General features: G+C 58.7%; 1 protein-coding gene and 1 long non-coding RNA gene across 17 annotated transcripts in view; one reads left to right on the top strand and one right to left on the bottom strand.

Annotated features, from left to right (window-relative positions):
- Positions 1-24,978, bottom strand: part of LOC112659979 (RAP1 GTPase activating protein) — a 64,030-nt gene that overhangs the window by 7,240 nt on the left and 31,812 nt on the right. For 13 of the 15 annotated variants that reach the window (XR_004813656.2, XR_003136629.3, XR_004813651.2 and 10 more), the window contains 16 exons: positions 20,761-20,854; positions 14,660-14,695; positions 13,626-13,673; positions 12,650-12,688; positions 11,982-12,167; positions 9,825-9,928; positions 9,471-9,549; positions 9,042-9,095; positions 7,879-7,962; positions 7,562-7,662; positions 7,299-7,428; positions 6,127-6,282; positions 5,611-5,682; positions 4,871-4,957; positions 4,309-4,446; positions 1,762-1,893 (listed from right to left, as the gene is read on the bottom strand). Coding sequence is in view for 5 of the 15 variants with exons in the window: in XM_035713139.2 (XP_035569032.1) it covers positions 1,762-1,893; positions 4,309-4,446; positions 4,871-4,957; positions 5,611-5,682; positions 6,127-6,282; positions 7,299-7,428; positions 7,562-7,662; positions 7,879-7,962; positions 9,042-9,095; positions 9,471-9,549; positions 9,825-9,928; positions 11,982-12,167; positions 12,650-12,688; positions 13,626-13,673; positions 14,660-14,695; positions 20,761-20,854 (1,540 nt within the window). In the remaining 10 variants the exon portion in view is untranslated. Of the gene's footprint in view, positions 1-1,761; positions 1,894-4,308; positions 4,447-4,870; positions 4,958-5,610; positions 5,683-6,126; positions 6,283-7,298; positions 7,429-7,561; positions 7,663-7,878; positions 7,963-9,041; positions 9,096-9,470; positions 9,550-9,824; positions 9,929-11,981; positions 12,168-12,649; positions 12,689-13,625; positions 13,674-14,659; positions 14,696-16,984; positions 17,118-17,858; positions 17,883-20,760; positions 20,855-24,978 lie in introns of those variants that run through there. The other 2 variants (XR_003136625.3, XR_003136622.3) reach the window with 2 other exon arrangements.
- On the top strand, positions 17,360-23,780 carry LOC112659980 (uncharacterized). Of its 2 annotated transcripts, none has more exons than XR_007408505.1 (3): positions 17,360-17,671; positions 18,389-18,465; positions 22,551-23,780. It is a non-coding gene; the product is annotated as an uncharacterized LOC112659980 (long non-coding RNA). The 2 variants fall into 2 exon arrangements; XR_003136631.3 differs by lacking the exon at positions 22,551-23,780 and adding an exon at positions 19,617-20,218.

The raw sequence follows: 24,978 nt of genomic DNA, 5'->3' as shown, positions 1-24,978 counted from the left end.
CAGTGAGGCAGGGGGGTTGACAGCGGCCAGGAAGGGGTGGCACAGTGGGTGGACGGACCAACCCGACGGATGGATGGATAGACAGAGGCGAGAGATTGGCCAACAGACAGGGGCATGGGCAGACAGGTGGGGGAGCGCACAGGAGGTCACAGAGCAGATAGGCAAACACAAACACAGACAGACAGACAGACAGGAAGACCAGGAAGGCCGAGAGGAGAAAGCAGAGAGAGAACAGTACAGGTGGAAGTGGGAGGAGGGCAGAGACGGGGGTCGGGGGTCGGTGGGGGGACAGAGAGGAAAGGGACATCCGGGAAAATGCAGACGGCAGAAGGAGAAGGAGTAACGGAAGAGAGATGTACAAAAACAAAAACAGAAACGGGTCTGGTTACTGCCGTGGTGCTGCTGGCCTGGCCCGGCCCCAGGGCCCCTCTACAGCACCCACAGGAAGCTGAGCCACTCGGCGGGAAGGGGGGGGTGGGCCTGGTTCTCCAGTGACAGTGGGCTTGGGGACCACAGGACAGCAGAGGCCCCGCCTTGTTCCCCGGGGTCAGGCCAGACCACGGGGCAGGGGTGGCTGGGGATGGGGGGTGGGGGAGACCTCCTGCCATGGGACACAGCTTCACAGCACTGAGCACAGGGCTTGGCATGCAGCACGCAGTCAATGAGGGACAGAAGGCCAGTCGGACAGATGGGTGGAAGAGAGTGGCCAGATGGGGAGGAGCAGAGTTGCAGGTGCAGCGCCAGGGGCGGACACTAGGCAGTAGAAGAAAGCAGATGGACCCGCAGCTGAAGGCCTTACCCACCCTGCGTGCCCAGCACACACCCCGAGTGTTAGCAGCAGAATCCCACAGAGGCTGGCAGACAGGAGGTAATCACACAGTAGGTGCTCACTCAGGAGATGCTCACACAGAAGCCCACTTCCTGACACACAATAGGGAGCCACAACCAGAGGCCCCAACACACAGTAGGGGCTCGCACAGCAGCCGAGGGCCAGGCACACAGAAGTAGGTGATCACAGAGTAAACGCTCACACCACAGCCCACTACCTGACACATAGTGAAGAGCCACCGGTATCCAGGGCTTGGCACATACTGTGTGCTCATTCAGGGGTGCATCTCCTCACACACGGTAGGTTCTCGCACAATAACCCAGGGCTGGGCATACAGTGGATACTTACAGAGCTGATGCCCACACAGCAGGACCTGACACACACTAGGTGCTCACAGAAACTCAGGGTCAGGCCCACAGGAGATGCTCACACAGTACATGTCCACACAGCAACCCAGGTTCTGACACGTAGGTGCTCACACAGCAGCCCGAGTCCCTGACACACAGTAGGTACCCACCAGCATCTCAGAGCCAGGCACACAGCAGGTGCTCACATAGAAATCCAGGTCCTGACACACAGTAGGTGCCCCCAGCAACTCAAGGCTTGACAGTAGGTGCCCACAAAGCAGCCCAGTTCCCAGCACATGATAGACAGTAGGTGCTCAATAAGGAAAGTCATAGAGAGGTAGCCCCAGAGCTGACCCAGCAGAAAGTCATCAGAATAAGGGACCAGGAGGAGGGAAGGGCTGAGGAGCTGGAAGGGGGCTGCAGGCTCTGAGCACCCCACTATTATGGCCTGGACATTGGACTCCCACGGAGAACAGTGGCTAGACTGAGTCTAGAACCCAGGATGGGCACTCAGCAGGGCAATGGGGCGGGGGGCAGGCCTCAGAGGTGGGGGTGAGCCAAGGGCTGCTGGGGCAGGGCACTCACTATTCCAGCTGCCTTGGCCAGGTCAGGGTTGTTGGGGGCAAAGCTCCCGCTGTGGCTGGTGGACACGGTGTTGGGCTTCTTGTTGCTTAGTCCCATGGCATCCATGGACTGGCTGCGGCTCCGGATGACCCGCTGTGAAGGTGGGGTGGGGGTGGAGGAGGCACAGACTTTATGAGGTCCTCCCCACCATGGGAAACCCAGGAGCCCAGGCACCTGGTCCCTCCCCACCAATGCCACTCCAGTAACCCCAGGAAGTCTCTGCCTGTGAGGCCACAGGAGAGGCAAGTCCACATGGTGCCTAAGGGTAGTTTGGGCCTTGGCTATACCACCAACTTGCTGGGTGACGTTTGGCAAGCCACTTCACGTCTCTGAGCCTCCTATGATTCTCCTGTGGCTACTGAAAGGACTACAGAAGATGTTGGGGTGTGACCCAGAGTGTGCACAGAGAGCCCTCCAGAAACCTCAGTTTCTTGCTCTTAGGGTTCCATAGATCCTACTTTCTTTTCTTTCCCCTCTTTTGCCTTTTCTTCTTGCTTTCCTTGGCCAATCTATGCTGAATGTTTCCTACAGACTAGGTACTTTACATTCACTTATTCGATCCACTCTGAGAGGGGAGCGCTATTATCACGCCCATTTCACACATACAAGACAAGCCTGGAACCCATATGCCAGATCACGGGCCCCTAACTGTGGGCTCTGCTGCCTCTGAGAAGTCCTTGACCTGATCCAGGTCCACTGTCCACACCTACCAGAGATGTGGGACCACTGGACAGCCCCCCTCAGGCACCCCAGACCCATGTTCACCCCACCCATTCCCTGACTCCACTGGGCAGAGGCAGGGCTCTTCTCAGGCCCCTTTTCTCAAAGACAGTCTGTTTGCCTAAGACCAGGGCAGGCCCAGCAGCTGGGCCAATGCCCTTATGCAAACCCACTGCAAACCCACATCTCCAGCTTTGCTGCCGGCCCTGGGGTGAGGGTGAGGCCTGACACCCTGGCTAGGCACCTGGAGGATGGGCAGTTCCCCCCTGTGCAGGGGGGAGAAGGTGGCAAGGGAGCCATGGCCTGGGGACCTGCAACCTGGGGGAGTCCAGGACCAGTGGGGGAAAGAGGAGCTCCCCCCTCCTCTGCCTCTTTGGACAGCAGAGGCTGAGGTAGATGAACAGGGTTTCGTGTTTTACTTTTGAACTTACATTGCAGTCATCTAACTCCTTTACAAATAATTCTCAATAGTCATAAGAGGTAAACTGCCTCTATCCAGTAAAGAAACTGAGGCTCAGAGTGCTCAAGCTGGTTAAGTGGCAGAACTGGGATTTGAACCCAGGGTGTCAGTTCTCCTAACTCTAAGCTAAACCAGATCAGCCAGATCACGGCCACGGAAGTCCTAGAGGCCAGGTCCCTCTCCTGTGGCCACTCTGGCCACATACCGCACCTTAGACTTCTGTTTCTTTCCCTCTGAGGACAGACACCTCCTCTTCTCTTCCCTGCCTCCTGACCTGGTAGCCACCCCAGAGGCACCGGGTCGCCGCCCAGAAGGCTCCAACCTTCGCGGACCTCCCAGGTGGACTCCACCCCCAAGCCTAGGTAGGCCCCGCCTCCGGCCGTTAACTCCTCCCAAGTCAGATCCTCCCTGAGGCTCGCCTGTGTCCAGACTCTACCGCGGGCGCCTGCCACCTGGCTCCTGGCTCATCGCAGCCTGGAGTCTACTAACCCCGCACCCAGACCCCACGCGAGCTCCGCCCCGCTCGACTCCCCCCGCACGCGAGCCGGCCTCAGGCCACACCCCCACGCCTACCCCGTAACCCCGCCCCCGCCCCACCCCCCCGCCTACCCCATAACCCCGCCCCCGACCCACCCCCACGCGAGCCCGCCCCCGGACGCACCCCCACGCCTACCCCGTAACCCCGCCCCCGCCCCCACCCCCACGCGAGCCCGCCCTCGGCCGCACCCTCACGCCTACCCCGTAACCCCGCCCCCGCCCCACCCCCACGCCTACCCCATAACCCCGCCCCCGACCCACCCCCACGCGAGCCCGCCCCCGGCCGCACCCCCACGCCTACCCCGTAACCCCGCCCCCGCCCCCACCCCCACGCGAACCTGCCCTCGGCCGCACCCCCACACCTAGCCCCTAACCCCGCCCCACCCCCTAACCCCGCCCCCACCCCCACGCGAGCCCGCCCCGACCCCACCCCCCACGCGAGTCTGCCTCTGGTCGCTCCCCCACGCCTACCCCGTAACCCCGCCCCCGCCCCCACGCGAGCCCTCCCCTGGCCGCACCCCCACACCTACCCCTTAACCCCACACCTAGCCCCTAACCCCGCCCCACCCCCTAACCCCGCCCCCGCCCCCACGCGAGCCCGCCCCCGGCCGCACCCCCACACCTACCCCCTAACCCCACACCTACCCCCTAACTCCGCCCCACCCCCTAACCCCGCCCCCGCCCCCACGCGAGCCCGCCCCCGGCCGCACCCCGGCGCCCGGCCCGTGACCCCGCCCCGACTCCACCCTAGACAGGTATCGGCCGCGGCCGCAGGTAGACCCTGGCTTCACCTTAAAGGACTCGAAGAAGCCGCCGCCGCCGCCGCCGTTCTCCATCTTGTCCTCGTCACCGCCCAGGCCCATCATGGACTGGCTGTGGATGTGCAGCTCCTCGTAGAGCGTCTCCAGGAGGGCGGCCCGGGTCCGCTCCTGCGGGCCAGGCGGAGGCCGTCAGGTGGAGGCCGCCAGGTGGAGGCCGCCAGGCGGAGGCCGTCAGGAGGGGCGCGGCGATCCGCCACCTCCTCGGGGTGAGCAGGGAGGTGGGGCCCCGCTGCAGCTCCAGCAGCCCCCGGGCTCCTCCCGCCCCCACCTCCCGTTCCCCCCTCCCGCGCCGGGCCCCGGGGGCCAGCCTGCCCACCTGCCCGCCCACCTGCCCGCCCACCTGCCCGCGCCCCGCAGGCGCCTCCTGGGACCTTACTCACAGATGCCTAGGAAAGCCCTGCTTCCCCTCCCCCGACGCTAGCCTGCGCGGCACATCCGCCCCCACCCCGGACGGCCCTCCCTGAGGCCCAAGTCCGGGCAGAACATTCCCCCCAGGTTGGGGGAGGGGTTGGGCCCTGCAGCCCAGCCTCACCTCCAGTTTGGCAAACTTCTCTGCCTTGTAGCAGGCATACTCAGCATTGATCAGCTTCGTCAGCAAAAATTCCTGGAACTCAGGCCCCTGGGAGCCCACGGTGTGGACGGTGTGGACAGGAGAAAGGCGTGCAGATGAGCACAGAGGCAAGGCGCTGAGCCCCAGTGACGCAGGGGCCAGAGTTCCCGAGCTGCGACCTGACCTGCCTGCGGGGCCCCTGTCGGCCTCTTCACCCCCAGAGGGGCATCTCCTTGGCCTCAGCTCCCCAGCCTAGGTACCTGTGACCAGCCCCTGTGCCCGCCCCTTGGGACAGCAAACCTCACAGATGGAGGGGCTGCCTGGGGTCTCCTACTGCCTCAGTCTGGGGGAGGAGGGGTCTGAAGCCAGGGCTCAAAGCGTGGCTTCTAGAGAGGCGAGAGAGACGGGTGCTCCCTTCCCACACATTTTAGAAGAAAGAAGACTAATTGCCAAAAAAAGATAATCGAAGTTAGGAAAGGCCAGAGTCTGCTCTGAGAAATCTAAAACAATGGTGCAAGTTTGCTCCATGACTCTACAAATAAAGATCACAGTTTTTATCAATTTGAACTAAAAGCCAGGCTCCAGTTGCAGGGTCAGGGGAGCCCAGCAGCCCAGGCACCCGCAGGGCTTCAGGACCTCTTAGGGCAGACTGTGCGCCCCTCCCAGTCCCCACCCATTTCATTCTGCTCTGTCCATGACCGGGGCTGGGGGCTACCCCTCACCTTCCTGAACACCGCGGGGTCTGGCAGGGGGGGCCCGAAGAAGGGCACGTCGTCTCTAGCAGTCACAGAGACCTGGAAGGGAAAGCAGGAGTTTTTGTGGAGTCGCCACCCAGACCACAGACCCTGAATTCATCTGTGTCCTGCCCCTTGCTGGGGAAGGGTCAGTCACTGCCGACGTGAACCCCAGGATTTCAGCCCCCCTATCCTCAGTCCTGAGAGGAGGTGGAGGATCTCAGGGGTCATGGAGGATAGTGAAAGCCCAGAAGGCTGAAGGGTAGAGGAGGGAACCAGCTCCTCTGAGGTGGATAATCTGGCGGGGGCGGGGGGGGGGGGGTGGGGGGAGCAGAGAAGGCAAGATAGGAATCCTCCATCAACAGAGCAACAGGGGGGCTCAGAGCCCTCTGGACAGTCCCCTTATTTACAGGTGGGGAAACCGAGGCTCAGAGAGGTCTCCTAGTGACTCAGGGTGGGGCTGGGGCTGGGCTGATACCCCCGGGAGGCTCCGCGATCACCCACCTTGTAGAGCGGGCCGTCAGGCCCCCCGCCCTCGGCCTGTACCACCACATAGGCATGCAGGAAGTTGGATGCAATCATGTCAGGCACAAAGGGTGTGTTCTCGTCCTGGAAGACTACAGCGACAATGTCGTTCCCGATATGCCGCTTTCGCTGTAACTGAGCAGAGGGCCACAAGCCTTCACCACCTGGCTAGAGGGGGGCTCACCGGGTGCAAGGGAGGGTGCCCGCAGGACTGTGGGAGGTGCGTCTAAGGATCTGCTTTCCCCCCAAAAATGTCATGAGAAACTACTCTGCAACATATTTTAGTTTTCTTGGAATCCTGGGACAGATGAAACAGAGGCCAAGAGAGAAGTGACTTGCAAGACCCTGCTGTGAGCAGAGGACTTGAACCCAGGCTCCTGGTCCCCAGGCTCTACCTCCTAGTCTCAGTACCCTAAACGTGGCCCCTCGTGAACAGACAAGTTCCACTCGGTATACAGTCACGTTGTGCAGGTGAACACAGGATCTTCTCACAAGAAACTTAAAAGACACTAAACCCAAAAGTTTCCATTTTTCTCTTATTATTCTTGGATTCCTCTGGGGTGGGGGCATGGGGTCAGGGGGCAGCCCTGCAGGAAGCTTAGGACAGGTGACAAATTTCTGAGTTCAGCTCCCAGAATATGCCCTGTACGTCCTCGCCGCCAGGCCTTTGCAGAAGGTGGAAGCCATTTTCTCCACCTAGAACATTCCCCGCCCCCCCCCAGCTCCTTTGTGGCCTACAAATCATTTTATCTTGAAAGCTTTTCTTGATTCCTACCTCTGCCAAGTTTAAGTGCCCCCATGTGACCCCACAGTGTCCCTCCCTCCCCTTAAAAACACTAACTCACATTTATCTAGCTCTTGTTACGTACCACACACTGTTCTAGCCACTCTATGCATTCCCTCATGTGCGCTCACCTATGACGTAGGTGCCATTATCGTGCCCATTTCATGGATGTGGAAACACTTTCCAGACACTACAGCACCCTGTAGTGTCATCCTGCCTCCACTAGAGCCCACGAGTGGGAGGAATGGATCATCCGCATGCCTGTATCCCAGCACCCCCTGAACCTGGTGTGGTGAACACTGAACAGAGAGGCAGGTAGGGGTACAGGAGGACAGGTAGGGAGCAGGTGGGTGGGTGCCCAGGCTACCTGCTGGGCGTCCCCTTCTGTGTAGGGCAGCTTGGTGGACACGTGAAACATGATCTCCTTGTTGCGGAAGTTGCAGTACACAGACTCGGTCCCCGTCTGCCCGTGGGTCACGTCCAGGCCTCCTCGGAACCTGCCCCAGGCCCCCCAGGCCACGGCTCAGTCTCCAGCCCCAGCCAGGCCTCCACAGGGCCAGGACAGGGGGCTCCCTCCCTGCTGGAGGGCATGGGTCCAATTAAGTGATACTCTTCCCACCTAATGCTCACCCTTTGAAGTCCTGCAGCTTGACCTTCTGGCCCAGAAATTCAAGAAACTCCACGAAGGCGGGGCTTTCTTCATTGGTGCTGAAGAGTTCTTCCTCAGAGGTCTGGGGACACACGGAGGGCAGAGGTCACCAAATTGGTGCAGCCACTGCCCCTGCACGCCCCCACTCACACCCAGAGAAGGCTGGGAGGAGGACCTCCAGGGCGCCTGAGCTCCTGGGAAGCACAGTCCCTGGGCAGGTGCCCTCGCTGGCAAAGGTCTGAGGCCCCAGACCCACAGCCAGGCAGGTAGGGGAGCAGGAAGGAGGAGGTGAGCGCACCTGCCCAAGCTTCTGATAAATGACTCCAAACTTGAAGTTATTGCTGATAACATGCTCATCAAAGGTGACGATGAGGCGAGAAGCCTGGGGGGAGAGGTGCACGGATGAAACAGGCCGCCTTTACAAGCTGCCATTTATTGCTCTGACTCTGTGCGCAGCGCCATGCCGGGTACTGTACCTGTGCCGTCTGGTTTAACCTCCACGACAAGCCCGTGAGGGAGACACTGCGGCTGTCCCCATTTTACAAATGAAGAAACCTTGGTTACTTAAGAGAGCTTAAGTAACGTGTGACTTGCCTAAGGTCAACTGCTTGCAAGTGGCAGAGCTGGGCCTCGAACTCACAACCGAAGCTTAAGCTCACTGCTCCAGAGTCTTGCCCACAGGTTCCTGCCCGACTCCATTCTGTGATACCCAACTTGTTCCTCGGCCCCTCTGCAAGCCCACAGCATCATTCTAGAATAAGTCAAGTCCCACCAACTTGCTATAGACCCTTGAGACGATCCTCTTACCTTGGGGCTTGTTTCCTCTTTCGTACCTGAGCGGTAACATCTGATTTCTGAGGCCCCTTCCTTTGGGGGACCTTTCCTGGACTACACCACCCCATGGGGGCCTCACCTTGTCCTGGAATGTAGTCAGAGCCACAGGGCTGACAGGTCTTTCAGGGCCTTTTCCTAGAAGCACCCCTATCTCACTGAAGACAAGCCCCTGTCTTTTCCCCACATGGCCACAGTGCCTCGAAGCCAAGCCAGAGCTGGGGGGGGCACAGCTGCTGTGTGGGGGGCAGCATTAATGGAGGCCCCTGTATTACTCCCTCTCTCTGCATCCCCTTAGGTCAGATGGCAAGGCCAGTGGCATCCCCTGGCTCAGGAGCTCCGACTGCCCTAGGGAGGGTCCCCAAATGGCATTGAGAGTTCCGGGAAGTAAGGCTTGCCTCCAAGGTGGATGACGCTAAGATTAAGGCAGGCCTCCATCTGCTGTGCATTGCCAGATAAGGCACAGAGCCACTGTGGGCCTCTGCTTCTTCTTCTGCAAACTGCCAACTTTGTACGGTTGTTGTGTGGATGAAATGAGAGAACTTGGCAGGGGGGTACCCTGTACACAACAAGTGGCCCATAAATGCTCAGCCACCCAGCCCGGTGAGCGAGACCCAGATGCAGCCATACCTTGGGGTAGAGCACAGGGTAAAATCGATCCACATTCACATCTTCACACACCAGCTGCAGGGAGAAGGGAGGGGCTGAGGGGAGGGCCTCAGGGCATCTGGGCCTCCCCAGGCCACCATCTGGGGAGCACGGGAGCAGAAAGGAGAGGGAACAGCCAAGTTTGCAGCAGGACTGGGTGGGGGCTCATCATTGCTCAGGATGGGGTGCAGAGCACTGGGGTCTCCTATATCCAAAGATGCTCTAAAGTGACCCCAAAGCACATGGGCTGGGGACAGGAGCCCAGAACACACAGCAGCACGCCAATGACGTGGGACCTCGGAGGCAGGGCTGCGCACGCAGGGCAAGGACCTGGGGGCTAAAGATGACGGTGCACATGGGCAAAGCTGCAGCCAACTGTGCGCCTACCTGGGGTGCCCAAACAGGTCTCACCTTTGCCATCTGGACCACATTGGGAAACTCAGTGAGGCAGGAGATGGGGATGACATCATGGTGTGTCCGGCACTTGGTCCTGGGAGGAGAAAGCCCACGCTGAGGGGCTAGGCAGTGGGAAAGAGAGGTGGGAGCCCCTCCACACCAGGTAAGACTGGAGGGGACACACCCTGGGGAGGACCAGAGGTGATGACGGGCCCAGGCCTGGCCTGGGGACTAACTTGCTGAGCAACCTGAGGCAAATCCCTACCCTCGCTGGGCTATAATCAGGACAGTGGGTATAATGAGATGGGCTTTCAGACTGTAAGACCTCAGCCTTCCCTGCTGTTGCAGGTCCCCTCACCCCACCCTTACCTGAGCAACAGACGTAGATGCTCCTGGTCCCCAATGACATCATACTTGAGTGAGAAGACAAGGTGGCCCAGGGCAGTGTCCAGTGAGTAGTAATTGAAATGCTCCTGTGGTGGGAGGTGGGGGCCAGGAGAGAGGGTAGAGCTGAGCTCGGGGCTTCCGGAAACTAGACCAGAAAGCCAACTCCCTCCCGGATGGGGTCCTTCATCAAGCAGCAGGTGTCGTGGCTAACGGCAGACTCTGCATCAGATAGGCCTGCATTCAAATCCCCACTCTGCCACCTGCCAGCTGGGTAGCCTAAGAAGGTCACCTCACCACTCTGTGCCTCAGTGTCCCACTCTGTAAAATCGGAAGCCAACTACCTTGTAGGACGGTGGCAGGGACTGAAAGAGATAAACAGCCTAGTGTAGAGTAGGTGGTCAATGAATGTTTGTAGTTACTTTGGCCATCTGGGTCCTCACCAAAGTCAGGACCACATTTGTACCTGCATACTTGTCTCCCAGCCCCTGCCCTTAGAGCTGGGCATACAGTAGGTGCTCAATAAAAATCTTCTGACTGGTTGCTCAGCTTGTGGCTCTGTGGCCCCTGAAGCCAGGACCCATGAGAAACAGGAAGTGAAACATCTCACAAACACACTGGGCGGCTGGCCGGGCAGGTTCCCACCCTCCTGCCTCACCTGGAGGAGCCCCAGAGCTGGGAACAAATACTACAGAGGGCCCAAGGGGAAGCTGTGGCAGGAATGGTCCCCCCCAGAGAGGAGCCCAGGGCTGGCACCTCCGAATGGGGAAGTCCTGAAGTCAATGGCAGGCCAGGAGCGATAACTTATTCCACCCCTGCCTGGCCCTGGCTCCCTCTGCTGGCCCTGGGAGTGGGCCTGGCTCCCGGCCACACCCGCCCCAGGAGTCATCCTGGAAGTTAAGTCCTGTCAAATGGTGAACACCTGTGCTCAGAGGAAGGAGGAGAAAGAGGCAGGGGCAAATCCACAGCTCGGGGGTGGTCTGAGTGGACCTGGAGCTGAGGGTTCCCCTGAGTCCCCCCTGGGCACAGTGACCGAAATCCTCAAATGCTTGGCACCATCTGCAGATAGGAAGTAGCAGGCACTTGGCAACAAGGACTGCACTGAGGTCCTCAAGTCCTTTGAGCTAGGAGCATGAACCCTCCCGGCGTGTCTTAATGGAATGTCAGCCAGGGCTAGTCCAATTCCCAGCTCGGTAACTGTGTGACCGTGACCAAGACATTTGACCTCTATAAGCCTCAGTTTCCTCTTCTGTAGAAACCAGGATGACCCTGATCTCACAGAGTAGCTAGACAGATGTAGTAACAGCTGACACTGATTAAGGACTTACTCTGTGCCTGGCATGATTCTCTATGTGCTTTTCTGATCCTTTTTACAGATGAAGAAACAGGCCCAGGAAGGTTAAATAACTTCCCAAGGTCACACCATCAAGAAATGGAAGAGCCCAGATGCACACCCAGGCCGTGAGACTCCAGAGCCACACCCTTCCCCATCACCTGGGCTGTAAACTGGCAGAGATAGAGCACCTGGCGTGGGGCCTGCAGCATGTGACCTCCCCTCCACCCCCCCAGTCTCACCTGCTAACTCTTGCCAGGGACACTACGGGGTGACAGTGACAAGCTGTCACCGGGCAGGGTTTTGCATCGGACCACTGCACTCTTCTCCCAGCCCCAACCTCAAGCTACCCGAGGGCAGGGCCTGGTCTGTTCTGTTGGCTGCTGCATACTTGGTGCCTAGAACAGGGCTGGGCCCATGGCTGGTGCTCATTATCTGCCAACCTTGACCGAGCACTTGCTTTAGGCCGGACACCATTCTAAACCCCTTATAAGCATCATTCTCGTTAAAGTTTTGCAGCAACCCTGGGAGATGGGTGTCATCACCATCTCGGTTTTTATGGATGAGGAGACAGAGGTGCAGGGAGCGTGAGTGACTTGCCCAATGTGTCATGTAGCAAGTGACAGAGCCAGTGGTAGAGCCTCTGCTGTTAACCACTATGTCATAACACTGCCTTTTGCAATGAACGTTTGTTGAATGAATGTGTGAACCCACCACAAATGTTCTGAGACCCGAGACTATCACCCAGCCCCAGCCCATGGGTTTGGCTGCCTCCCAGGCCCAGCCCCCATCACCAGTGGGCCACCCACCTTGCCAAGAAAGTGCTTCCGGTAGATGCGGGCTGTGGGGTTGCACTCAAGCTTCACCTTGGTCGTGGGTGATTGCAGCGGCTCTGTCTCCGGGATGCTGGTGATTTCGTGGTTGGTGCCTTCAATCCAGTAGCCCCCGAACTGGGGCAGCAGGATGAGGGGGAAAGGTCCTTCTCGCCCTAGGACCTGAAAGAGGACTCAGCTGAAAGCCACCCATGCTGCACCCTACCAGGGCCCCGGGACACCCCCCAACTCAGACTGGGTCACTTCTGCTATGGCTCAGGAGTGCTAGGGAACGAGCCAGAGTCTATGGGGGCCCCGGGCTTGCATCCACCCCCTTCCAGCAGACTTGCTCTGGCCCTCTTCCTCCTACTGCAGGCACAGACCCAGACTGCATGGAAACCCGTGTTCCTGTCTCTAAGGATGAGGACTTGGGGGAAGGTAGAGTTGGGAGCATGACCTTGACCAAAAAGCTGGAATGTTTGGATTAGAGGCCTAAGAGTTCACATGGGCTCTGAAGACGTGGGCCAGTAAGCTGAGGCTCCTGCGCCCACAGCAAGGCCTGCGGTCAGGCTCCTGGCAGGGAGGGAACCTGAGAGTCCAGACTCGCTTTGTGAGTGCTGCTGGGGGTCAGGGTGGGGGTGGGCTCAGGGGGTCCAGCCAGTTACCTCATGGACGCTCGGGTAGGGAATGTAGTCCTCCTCCGTCTACAAAACACAAACAGGGCAGAGACCCAGCTGGGGTGGGGTCTTCACCCTTTACTACTTCCAGCCTCCCCAGAAGGCTCCATCGTTCAGCCAGCCACCTGGGCTGGGAGTGTGAGTAGGGCTGTGCCATCTCCCCAGGGCTTGCCTTGGGGTGACCCCACGAGGCAGGGGCTGAGGCAAACTTAGCTCACTGAGTGCTGGCAGCCTCTTCTGGGTCTCTTTCTGCCTGGGGAAAAGGAGGCTCATGGCCTCCCCAGAAGAAACCCTGGGACCAGTGGTTCTCAGCAGCATCAGAATGGCCTGGGGGGCTCTAAAAACACATATTGCTGTGCCCTACCCCCAGTTTCTCAGGGTCTGGCTGTAGCCCCAAAATATACAACCTTTTTTTTTTTTTTTTAAGAATTTACATTCTAACAAACTCTAACAATGCTGACGCTCCATGGTCTGAGGACCACACCCTGAGAACCTATGCTCTGGACAGAGTATCGGCATATGCACAAGAACGCCCCCTCCAACCTTCCCCTTGAAGCCCTGGGCTCACCTCCCCCTCCCCCGCCAGGCCCAGCCATCAGCCTTCTGGGATTGTTGAGATCCCAAATCAACCACAGAACCATACGCCTATTGGGAGAAGAAGTGCAACACTCACCCCAAGAAAATCCTGAGTCTAAACAAGAGCCTCCTCCCATCTCCTTCCATCCCTGCGTGCCGTCAAACTCCTCACAGCAGGGTAGGGGGCAACCCAGCCACCCCCTATCTCTCCCTCTCCTCCCCGGGGAGCCCCATCAGCCTTCCCAGGCAGAAGATCCCTGGGTCCTGGGTTTGAGTTTTCACACCTGGGGAGAGAGTCCCCCCACCTCTTACAGGTCCCAATCCCTTTGGAGAGGCTGCTCAGGTAAGCAGCCACAGAAAGGTGAGCCGGGCCGTGGTTCCAACCTACCTTGAGGGGTGGTGGGAAGGAGCATCGTTGTTCATCCATCCTGCTTCCCTGCAAAGAGAAGGTGACATGTCCATTGTGCCCCTCCCATACCTGCTGCCAGCGCTGCCACCCTACAGGAGCTTCACACTCACGAGGAGGGGAAAGCCCGGCCACTTGGGGGTACTCCCAGGCCAGGGTGCTGGGTGGGTCAGTTGCTCAGGCCTCTGTGGGGTGGGCTGGGGGCTCTGTGCGGGAACGTGTGCCGCTGGGACCGGGGGCAGGGGTGGCCTGCACGCGTTAGTGTGTAAGTGTGGGGGGAGGCCATTGCATCTACACAGATGTGTGTATTTGAGAGAGAGAAGCGGGGGGACAGAGGGAAAGAGAGAGAAGGAGGGGAGAGGTGGAGACACACAGATAAAGAGAGGCTTTGGAGGGCACACCAACATCGACATCAGGGAAAGCTCCTGAGGTTTGTTCAAGCTGCCCCACCCTCTGCGCACCTCCCACACCTACCCATGCACCAGACAGAGGCCTGGAAGACCAGGGCTGGGAGTGGAAGGGAGGTGGGCAGGGCTCAGGCAGAGGGGACGGGGCACATCCCCAGCCTGAAGCACAGCCTCAGGTTGCCCTGTGCCCTGGCATCTGTACCTCCTCCCATTCTACATGGGGACGCTATAGAGCCTGTGATGCCTCTTGGGGGATGGGAAATGTGTGTGTATGTGTGGATGTGTGGGGTGGGGGGGATGGGAGAGTTGGATAAGGCACTGATCCCAGCCCTGCCAGGGACCTACACAGGGATGGGAGCAGGGGAGACATAAGTGGGGTCTGGGCCCAGGGTCGGACAGGGAATTAGCACTCCCAGTCTCCATCCTCTACTCTGACCCCCAGACCGAGAATTCAGGACAATGCACTGCCACCACCTCCTCCCAGAATAGTCAGCTGAGGGCTCCTGGCCCGTCCTCAGTGAGGGGTAGGGCTAGAGATATAGCAAGGGCCCCCACCCCAGCCCAGCCCCCTCTGTGGCTCCCCAGAATGAGCAACAGAGCCAACCTCACCTGCATCTTCTCAATCATCTCAAACAGATCTGTGTTCTGCAACAGAGATGAAGGATGGCAGGTCAGTCCTCAGGGTTGGCCCAGCTGACCCTGCTATGCCCCCGCAGAGCCTCCACCCTCCTTTGCCCTCCTGGGCCCCCCCAACGCTCACCAGTCACTATGGGCCTGTCTGAGCAGCAAGAGGGAGTGGAGAGGGCACTGTAGAAGGGAGATCTGGGCAGAGGACCAGCAGGGCTTGACCAACTGCTTCGTGAAGCCAGTCCAGGGCCCTCCCCAGGCAGCCCACCCCACTCAGCCCCCTTCCCAGAGGCTGCTTTCTCACACATAGACAGATGTGACCCTCAGGGAGAGACTCATCTCCCCCACCTCACTGCAAGTTTGGCAGTGCTAGAATCGGCCAAGTATCCCTGGTTCCTGCCCCAGAGATGAACGGCTGGGATCCTCAGGAGGGTCTGTGGTTCTATCCACCTCTCCTGGAAGAGCACCCTCCCCTGCAAGCAGTATGGGCTGGGGGCTGTTGGGGGAGAGAGCGTGGGATGTCCCATTGGCTCAACAGCAGTGCGTGAGTCCACATGCATCCCCTTACCCCTCCCGCTCCAGGCAGCCTCTCCCAAGGCTAGCCAGGGCACACACAGGGTTAATCGGGGCATCTGCCAGCTGTGCTTGGCAGCTCCGGCCTCTCTAGCGCCAACTCCCTACGAGCCTTCCTGGAAGGCGGCATCCTTGCCGGTTGGAGGGGCTGGGGGCTGGGCCTGGGAAGCCCCCAGGGTCTCCACAATTATGCCCCTCCCCCAGCACTTCCAAGGCCTCAACTCATTTGGCTCCTGCCGCCCGGTGGGGGCACCGCCTGAGCTCACACACATGTGCTCTGGGATTGTGCACCAGAAAACACATACTCTTTCTCTCTCTCTTGCTTGAACACACACAGCCTTGTACACCAATATTTAAACACACTCTCACTATACCAAAGAAAGCAAACACACATAAACCGCCCCCCCCCCACAAACCCGGGGGGGGGGTCTGTGCACACCAATTCTGAGCCGCAGAGCTATACGCTAACACACAAATACACATGTCATTGTCCTAAATTACACAACAGCACACCCACTCACATCACACACAGGTCCATGTTCCTGTGCAGATGCGCACATTGAACATAAAGCTACACAAACTCTACAAAGTCACGTTCACATTTGTGTGCCAAGAGACACAATAACACGCACTCACATGTTGGCAGCTCTGTTTCCGGAAACTTAACTGCAAAACCCCACTCCCCTGTACAAGCTCACCCTTCTCTAACAGAGTTGCTCACCTCTGTCAACAGACATGACAGACCTGACCACAACATTAAGAGAGTTTTTGAGGGGGGACAAGTACGCCGCAACTGTGGAAGTGGTTAATCAAGGATGAAGGGTAGAGGTCCGACCCTCACACACACCCCCTTACACATGATGGGTACATCACATGTGCACACACACAGCTTGAAGACCACAAACCACAAACACCCCATGTGCACACTCGGAGGCCTGCCCACAGAGGCAAAACCCACCCTGCAAATGCACTACGAGAGCTCACGGCAGACACTGACCCATGGACACCTACGGCCACACCCAACCCTCTGAGAGACAATCCCCCAGGCAGCAGCTACAGCAGAAAACACTGACACACCTGCAGTCCAGGTAGACAAATACACCTGTTAACTCCATATCCTGTACAACAGCAACATGGGGCTCTCTGCCTGGGCAGCACAAGGCCTCGGCCCAGCACAGTCCCAGCAGCGATGTGGGCGCATCAGTGGCCCCCAGAGCACCCGACTCAGGGTGACCTGAGGGAACAATGGCCAGGAACAATGCCCCGGGAGTCAGAGCCACATCAGCACTGACACATGGTACTGTCACCCAGAGAGCACAGCACGGCAACAAGTGATGCCCGCAGTTGCAGCCTCACAGACGCCCCGGACACACGGAGGACCTGAGCTAAGTGGCCCGGAGCACCACGCAGAGTTACAGGGCGACATTCAGACAGCTCCCGAGGGGGCGGGGGACGGGAGGAAGGGTCCCGAGGCCGACAGAGGCGCGGTGTCACCCCGCCACTCCACTCGGAGCCGGCCGGCTCTAGGAAGAGCCCGAGGCCAGGGCCCCCAGGGCAGGGCTGCGCCCCGGGGCCGCCGGGCCGGGCCGGTGTCAGCCCAGAAGCTCACACGCCCTCCATGGCGGAGCCTCGCACGCCGCCCTGGCTGGGGCAGAGCCCGCCCGGCCCCGAGGAAGTCGGGCTGAGCGGGCTCCGCGACGCCCGCGGCCAGGCCGCCCCCGCCCGGGTCCTCACCTGCCAGCTGGCCCCGGCGGGCAGCGAGCCCCTCCGCGGACGGCCGGGGGGCGCCGGGGGCCGCGGCTGCGCCATCCCGAGCCTGGCCCGGCCCGGCCCCCGCCCCGGCTGCGCTCCTGCCGGCCCGGCCGGCCCCCGCCCGCGCGCGCGCCCCAGCCCGGGCCCCGCAGCGCCGAGCTCCGCGCTCCCGGCCCCGGGCTCCCGGCGGCGCGCTGCCTGCGCTGGGCTCGCCGGGTCCCGTCCCGGAGGGGGCGGGGCGCCAGGTACGGGCGGCGCGGGGGCGTGGCCTCGGAGCCCGGGGGCGGGGACCGCGGAGGCCCCGCCCCCGCGCGGCCCGGCCCGCGGCCCCCGGACTCTGCGCCTGCGCGCTCCCGCCGTGAGGCTTCCGCGCTCGAGGCCCCCGGGAGCCCCAGGGCTGCACTCAGCGCGCCCCTACCCCCCTTCTCTATCTTCCCAGACTCTGGCTACCCCGCCCCAGGGCCTCAAGAACCAGGTTCTCGGCACAGGCTGCGAAGCTGAGCAGGAAGAGGAGAGGGTTACCCCGCAGACGGGGCTCTCCTGGAGCAGCTACTGAATGTTGCACGCTTGGCAAGGATGACCTCTCCCCGCAATGCAGGAGGGAGTACGAGAGTCAGCCCCATATTACGCAGTAGAAAACTGGTTGAAGAGGTGAAGTGTCATGCTCAGGTTCGCACAGCTAGGAAGGGCAGAAACTGGGAATCCAGGGAACGGCCCCTCCCTCATCCCCCCACCCCCCATGCCTGCTGGTGGCTGGCCTGTCTCCTTCCTTCCCCAGGTCCGATGCCGACCCCGGACCCTAACTGCCCCGACCCTGGGGGAGGGAGGGAACAGACGCTGCCAAGGACTTCAGGACCTGAGGCTTCTAGCGCTGGCCTTGCTACAACTTGCCGAGTGGACTTGAGTGAGGCCCTGCCATCTCTGTAGGCTTCTTTCCCCATCTGTAAAATATAAGGCCCTCGGTTTTCCCACCTCTGCAGGCCCTTCCAGCTGACCCTGCATTGCGTCCGCCACTGTACAGTAGGGGCAGGGACCTCGGCACCCCCTCCCCAGACAGATAACTGGGAAAGCAGCAATTGCTTCCTGAGCTGTGTGTGGCCAAGTCAACACCAGCTGCTCTGGACCCTGCAGGGGCAGGGCTGCCCACCAGCTCAGCGCACAATCTCTCTTCAGCTTCCCCGAGTAGCTGCCAGCAGCTGCCCACCACCCTCCATCTCCAGGGCCAAGGGCTCCTGAAAGGAAGGCACTGGGCCTTCTTTTCCTCCAGACCTAGCCCTGGGTCAGGCTGGAGCCCCGGGAGCCGGTGGGAACCCTGGAGATGTGTGTTCCAGACACGGTGTAGCTTTGTTTTTAATAATTAACAGCAGCAAATATTGATTTATGCAGGCACTTCCAGGCCTGAGCGCTTCCGGGCACCCATCAAAATGCAGCCAGAGAAACATCCATTCCCACACTGGGAGGAGGTGAGAACTGCTCGCATCACTGGAGACGTCTGTGTGACAGGCAGAGTAGCGAGTGTACACACATGTGCATGCAGCTGTATGTGTGTGACTCTGGGACCAGATGTGTGTGTGCACGGGCATCCTGTGTATCTGTATTCATGTTTGTGCACGTGTGTCTGTATATACATACATGTGTACATATTGCAAGTCTCTGAATACATTTGCAGACATGTGAGTGTGTCCATGGACACAGGTGTGGGTAGACTGTGCATGTACACGTGTGCAGATTTCTGAATCCCTGAGTATAGAAATGCCTACAAGGGGGCCCTCAATACCTCAGTGTCTGTACAAATGTGGTTTTCCAATGAGAGGGGACTGTCCCTTCTGGATGTTCCATCCTGTCCTGGGAATGTAACATTGCCCATACAGTTCAGCTTCCTGATTTCTACTTTCCAAAGTTAGTTTCATAGTCATTACCCAGCTAGAAGCTGGCAAGGTGGGTAGAGGAGGAACTGTCACCTCTGTTTTACAGATGAGGAAACTGAGGCCCAGAGAGGAGCAGGGACTTGCCCACTGGCACAGGGAGGTGACCTGCCTCCCAGATTGGCTGCGTCAACATGATCAATGTGCACAGACTTAGGGGTGCTGGAGGAGGGGCGTGTCCTCAGCCCCACCACTGGTTTGCTGGGCATCCAGGGGGATCACTCAATCTGTCTGTAGTCTGGTTTCCTTCGCTGTCAAAGGAGGATGATCTACAGACAGGGTCTTGCTTCTGCTGGAGTGGGGGTGGGCTGTCAGGATGGAGTGGTTTGGAGCCCGCCGTCTGAGCTGTGTTGGCACAAATGGAGGCTTCTGGCCGACTGGGTGGAGGCCAGGAAGCCTGAGGGGAGGTGGCTCAGAGCTAACCCATGAAAGGTAGCCCCAGGCTGTCTAAGCAGGCAGGACTCAGGACAATGGGTTGTTCCAACCCTCATTTTCCTGATAGGAAGACTTATGACCAGGGAGGGGAAGCGATGGTCCAAGGGCACACAGCCCTTGATGAGAACCAAGAATTCCTCCTGTATGCCTTGGGGGAGATGGGCTGGGGGCCTCATGAACCTAGGTGCCCTCGAGTTGCTCCCTTCCTGCCAAGCCCCATGATCCACATGGCCCTGTCTTGGGCTTTTCTCCAGGCACAGAGCACGGGAGAGGGTCTCAGGAACCTGCTGATGCTGCCCAAGGACATCCACATGGGACCCCCTTAGAGATGGTGGTCCCCCACAAGGATTATGGTCCCTGGCCATCTGCCTTCCCAGCTGAGGAGAGATACATGGCTCTTGCTTCAGGCCAGAGTGATGGAAAAGGAGCTTGGCCAGCCCTGCATCTCCTAATTCCTAGCTGTGTGGCCTTGGGGAAGCTTCTCTGAGCATCTGGATCCTCATCTGGAGAATGCCTACCCCAAGGTTTGATGAAATGACCAAGAGGCATGATGTCTGTCTGTTAGAAACCAAAAAGTGTACTGCAAAAGTGAGGGCTTATTACCTTCTGTATCAGGGAGGCCACAAGGCCAGGCACTCTGGTCACACAGCCCGAGTTCCAGTCCCAGCCCCATCATATCCTAACCTGTGTGTCTTTAAGCAAGTAGCTTAACTTCTCTGAGCCTTGATTTTTTTCATCTGCAAAATGGGACTAATGACGGTAGCTATCGCATAATACTTATAGTTTGAGGATGGAATGAAATAATGCCTATAAAGCATTAGGTGCCCACCTGGCACATAATAAGTCTCAATAAATGCTGGTGGTTGTCACTGCTATTCTGCTAAGTTGTTCGGTTATTTATCTTTCACCTGGACTCTGGCTCCTGGAGGGCAGGGTCTGTACCAGACTGATTCCTGGCCCCTCAGCGCCCAGCACGGAGTCTGACCCAAATCAAATGCCAGGCAAATGTTTGATTCTAATGATCTTATTTATAGGGCTCTTACCTTGTGCCAGATATCATGCAAGGAATGTTTTACTGGCATTTTTTTTCATTTAAACCTCATGATAGCTCTGTGCTAGGTGCTCTCATTACACCTGGTTTACAGATGAGGAAGCTGATGGTGATGTTGATGATGAGGGTGATGTAGAATAACTGTTTGGCCAATTTATTCGCAGCCATTCTATCCCCTCACCAACAGTGCTACAGACCCCAGACCAACCTACCCAGTGGTGTCCCATTGGGAGCTAAGCCCTAAGCATCATCTGCATGAATGTTTTACCACTGTCCAGTGGTCCTTCTTAATGATCTCTCAGTCCCAGGGGTCTCCAGACCAGGGGCAATGGGGAGGGGGCACTGACCTTGGGGTAGCGTGAAGCAGGATGGGAGGGAACCAAGTCCACTCGTGGCAGGTCTAATGCCTGAGGGAAGCGCTGGTTCTGCCCATCACTCCTCCTGGAAGAGAGAAAGAGTCTGTGGTCAGGGAGAGCCCCAAGCTGGGAGGTCAGTGAGCTTGGGGAGAAAGAGAGGCTCTCAGAGTTGGGGGAGAGATTTCATGGTAGGAGAGGAGGGGCTTTGGGAGCAAGGTTGCCAAGCAGGCTCTCCTTTCCCAGAGATCAGAGATGTGGACAGGGTCTCTCCCCAAATTCTCCACTGGGCATCCCCCAATACGTACTCCAGCCAAGAGGATGTCCACAGCCCATTCTCAAGATGGGTAGACTGAGGCAGGGGGCAGCGAGAGTTGCTATCCAGAGGGCTGAGTCCTCTGACTTCTGTACTAAACAGGGTGCTGAACCTTTATAAACCCTCCCTGAGCCTTCAGGGAGACAGCTGAGAGAACACTTGGCCTATTGCTGTTCTTAATGACAATAACAACAGCAGACACCCACTGGGCCTACTGTGTGCTGGGCCCTGTGCCAGCCCCTCTTTCCAGGCCTGAGGGCACAGACTCCTCACCACACTGGTATTCTCACTTAACAGATGAGGACTCAGAGGCATGCAGAGGTCACACAACTGGTCAGGGGCAGAACCAGCATCTTCATGAAGCCTGACTCTTTGCCCACACCCACACCCCTCCCTGAGGAAAGGAAGCAGGTCTGGTGAGGGTGAAGTCAGCTCCCGTCACCCCAGAAAGCCTGCTGGGGAGGCCACCTCGGGGGTCAGGGAGAGGAAGTGCCCAGTGGCTCCTGGAACCCAGGAGCCTGGGGCCGGGCGAGCAGGCCTGGCTTCCGCCTGCTGCCTAGGGCCACCCTGACGTGGCTGCACCCCCGCCCCAGTCCCATCCACTGAGGCTGGTCCTGAGAGGGTGAGTCATTCAGGCCCACAGCGGCGGGCTTGAGTCAGGCGGAGACGGGCCTGCCACACCCTGAAAGGAGAAGAGCCTTGGGGAACCTGGCCCAGAAAGGAGACCCCTTGCCCCCAGGACCCTCCGAGCCCCCATGCTGACTCCCCTCAGCCCAGCCTCTCCAGTAGGAGAAACGGCCCAGAGGAGCCCTCCACAGCCCTGCCGCAGGCACCTGATACCTCTCTGCCTCTCCGGGCTCCTGGCATCTTTAAAGTGGGGCCTACACTAAAGCAGTGCTTGACCTAGAAAAATAGACATGGTGGCAGTGGCATTTCAAGCCGTGGCATCAGTGTGGCAGTGCGAGGAAGATATTCCGGGACACTTACCTGTTGTGTGACCCTGAGCTGGGGACACACCCCTCCCAGCCTCTGCTTCCAAAAAAACTCACAGAGCCTGGGCAGCCCATAGGTATTTGCTCAGTGAATTCTTTGGTATTCCTTCATTCCTGGTCAACTCTGGCTCCCCAAGTTAGGGTCTCAAGTATTTGTTGAACGGAGAAATGATTGAATGGATCAAGGAATGAATGAAGGTTGGCAGCAGAGAGGCACTGGAGGTTTGTGAGCAAGGGAATAGCCAAACTTAGGTCCCTGCAGGTTGCAAGGTGTGCTGACCTGGGGAGAGATGGGAGCCGGGGGAGTAGAGAGAGGCCCACAGACGTGGTCCAGGCAAATTCCACTGAGGTTGCCCTGAGGACTTTTTGTTGAGACCTGGGTCACGTGCCTGGAACTGTGTCAAGCATTTTTACACCCTCACTTCAGTGCTGGGAGATGAGAGTTATTTATAAAAATAATATCCCCATTTTTATAGATGGAGACACTGAAGCTCAGAGAGGTGAAGCCACTTCCCCCACCAGGTCAGTGCCAAAGCCTGAATTTAAAGTGCCGCCCCCCCCCCAGCCCTGGAATGAGCAAGGCTAGTGCCAGCGGGGTGGAGAGGAGAGCAGAGGCTGCCCAGGGGCAGGAAGTGCTGGCGTTGCAGCCCAGGTGAAGCTGGGTCCCCTTAGTGGTGGGGCCACGGGGACAGTGGTCTTGGGTGTGGCCCGGTGGAGCTATTCGGGTGGTGGTCTTCTATCTGCCCCCTCAGCCCCCAGGCTCGGACAGTGGCTGCTGCAGGTCAGTCTGGCAACAGCTCCCTAACACACTCCCTTTCCAGAACCTCTGGGTCTGAGCTTCTGCATGTCCGGGTACCCATCCCACACACAGGACTGTTCATGCTGGCACAGGACTAGGGAGGCCTCTCAAGACAAGGGGGAAATAGGGGTCTGACTTCTATCAGGGACCCTGCCCCAAGGCCCTCAACTCTCTAGTCCCTGGCTGGCTAGAGTAGGCCCCTCCCAGGCAGTACCCAGCCCCCTCCCCCTGCCAGGCGACTCCTCCACCTACAAGGTCATTTCGAGGCCCTAAAGGGCAGGGGACAGAGCAGGAATTGGAGGCTCTGGCCCTGCCTGCCCCCATCCATCCCAGCCCTAGGGAACAGAAGGATGGCAATCACAAAAGCCACAGCCAGCCTGCCTTGTTTGATTTCACTTAATCATCACAGCAACCCAGGGAGGCAGGTGCCCCAAAACTGCCTGCTTTACACATGGGGCGACTGAAGCTGAGCAAGATATGTTAACTTGCCCAAGGTCACACAGTGAAGGAGGCAGAGCAGGCACTGGAATCCAGGTTTGTCACTCCAGAGCCCAAGATCTGAACTTCATAACATGGGCGGACCCAGCAGGTCCCATCTGAGAGGCAATGATAACAGTAATAGCAAGGACAGCCACCTCTGATACCGGATGTGCCCTGGGCAGCCTCTGCTCTAACTGCTTTGCTTGGATTCAGTCTCTCAAAGGAGGACACTAAGACTCAGACAGGTTAAGCAACTTGTCCAAGGTCACACTGACAGCAAGTGAAACACAGAGGACCGGAACCCTCAACCATCTGGGTCTAGGTGCCCTAATGCCACAGTCTCCTGACTCTGATTAGATACTAGTTGCTCAATAAATACTTTGGCAGGGATGAGTAAACTCAGCCTGTCTCCTGCCCCCCCCCAAGTCCTGTTGCCTTCCCTCCCCTTCTCAGCCTCCCGCATCTCGTACCCATCTCACCCCCTTCTTTCTGGCTCCCCCATTCCCCTCCTGCCTCTGGCCTCTCCAGACCCCCACCAACTTGGCTGGTTCCCTCCCTCTTGTAAACTTGAACTTCTCCACTGCCTCCCCCCCCCCCCCCCCGCCCGCCCGACAGTCTCTGTCCCACCCTGGTCTCCTCCTGGTCTTCACCATTCTCTTCCCACGGGGTCTGTCCCTCCCCACTTCTCTGAAAACCTTCCTGACCCTATGGCCTGGCTCAGCTTAAAATGCTTCGGATTCTCTGCACACACAGCAGCTAGAGGGGTGCTGGGAGCGTGCTGGGACATGGGGAGCTCTCCCCTCTTTTCCCTTCACCCTGCTGTGACCAAAGTCCTATCTGCATATCACTCTACAGTCTATTGTCTCATCTGGGCACCATGGCAACTTCATGAGGTTGGATATTATTCACCTTTTCTCCAGATAAGAAAACTAAGGATCAGCGCGAGGTTAAGTGAGAAGTCCACGGTCCCACCAGGGAAAGGGCAGAGCAGAGGATAAACTCCAGCCCAAGGTTCTTCTACTACACACATCACAGCTGCTCTCAACCCAGTCAGTCCGGTTGCCTAACCTTGACCCCCAGTGGCCGCCCCATGGCAGCCCTCCCCCGGCTCCAGCAGCCACCACCAAGCATCTTCCCTAGGCCCAGCGCTCCAATCCTGCTCTGTCTGGCCTGGACACCTGCCTCCAGGTACAGGACACTTGTACACAGGAAAAGGTGTCAGTCAGAGAGGAGGTGACTTGCCCAAGGTCACACAGAAAGTCTGAGCCAAGCTGGCGTCTGGACCAGGCACATTCCAGGGTCACCTTCAGGCCCTGGAGGTACGTGGCCGCCAGCCAGCTGGCCCCAGCTCCCCACCCTCCCGGAGCACCCATCTCCCCCAGGGAAAGGGCATAGCAGGGGAGTGGGGGAGGGCCCCGGTGGCCCAGCTCCCGAGTGGGATGGGCCAGGCCGGAAGCCACTTGCTGACAGCTCCCAGGTTTCTTGGCAACTGTCAGTGCACCTCCTCCCATCCCTTATCTCCACATCGAGGTAACAATAATAATCTCACTGTCGTGAGTACAGCTCTTTGTACTTTTCAAAAGTGCTCTTTATCTGCTCACTCCTGGGAGTCTCACCGGAACTGG

The sequence above is a fragment of the Canis lupus genome, chromosome 2 (genome assembly GCF_003254725.2).
Source record: "Canis lupus dingo isolate Sandy chromosome 2, ASM325472v2, whole genome shotgun sequence".
Classification (NCBI taxonomy): Eukaryota; Metazoa; Chordata; class Mammalia; order Carnivora; family Canidae; genus Canis; species Canis lupus.
Note: the sequence above shows the minus strand (reverse complement) of the source record. Positions and strands in the feature narration are given on the sequence as shown.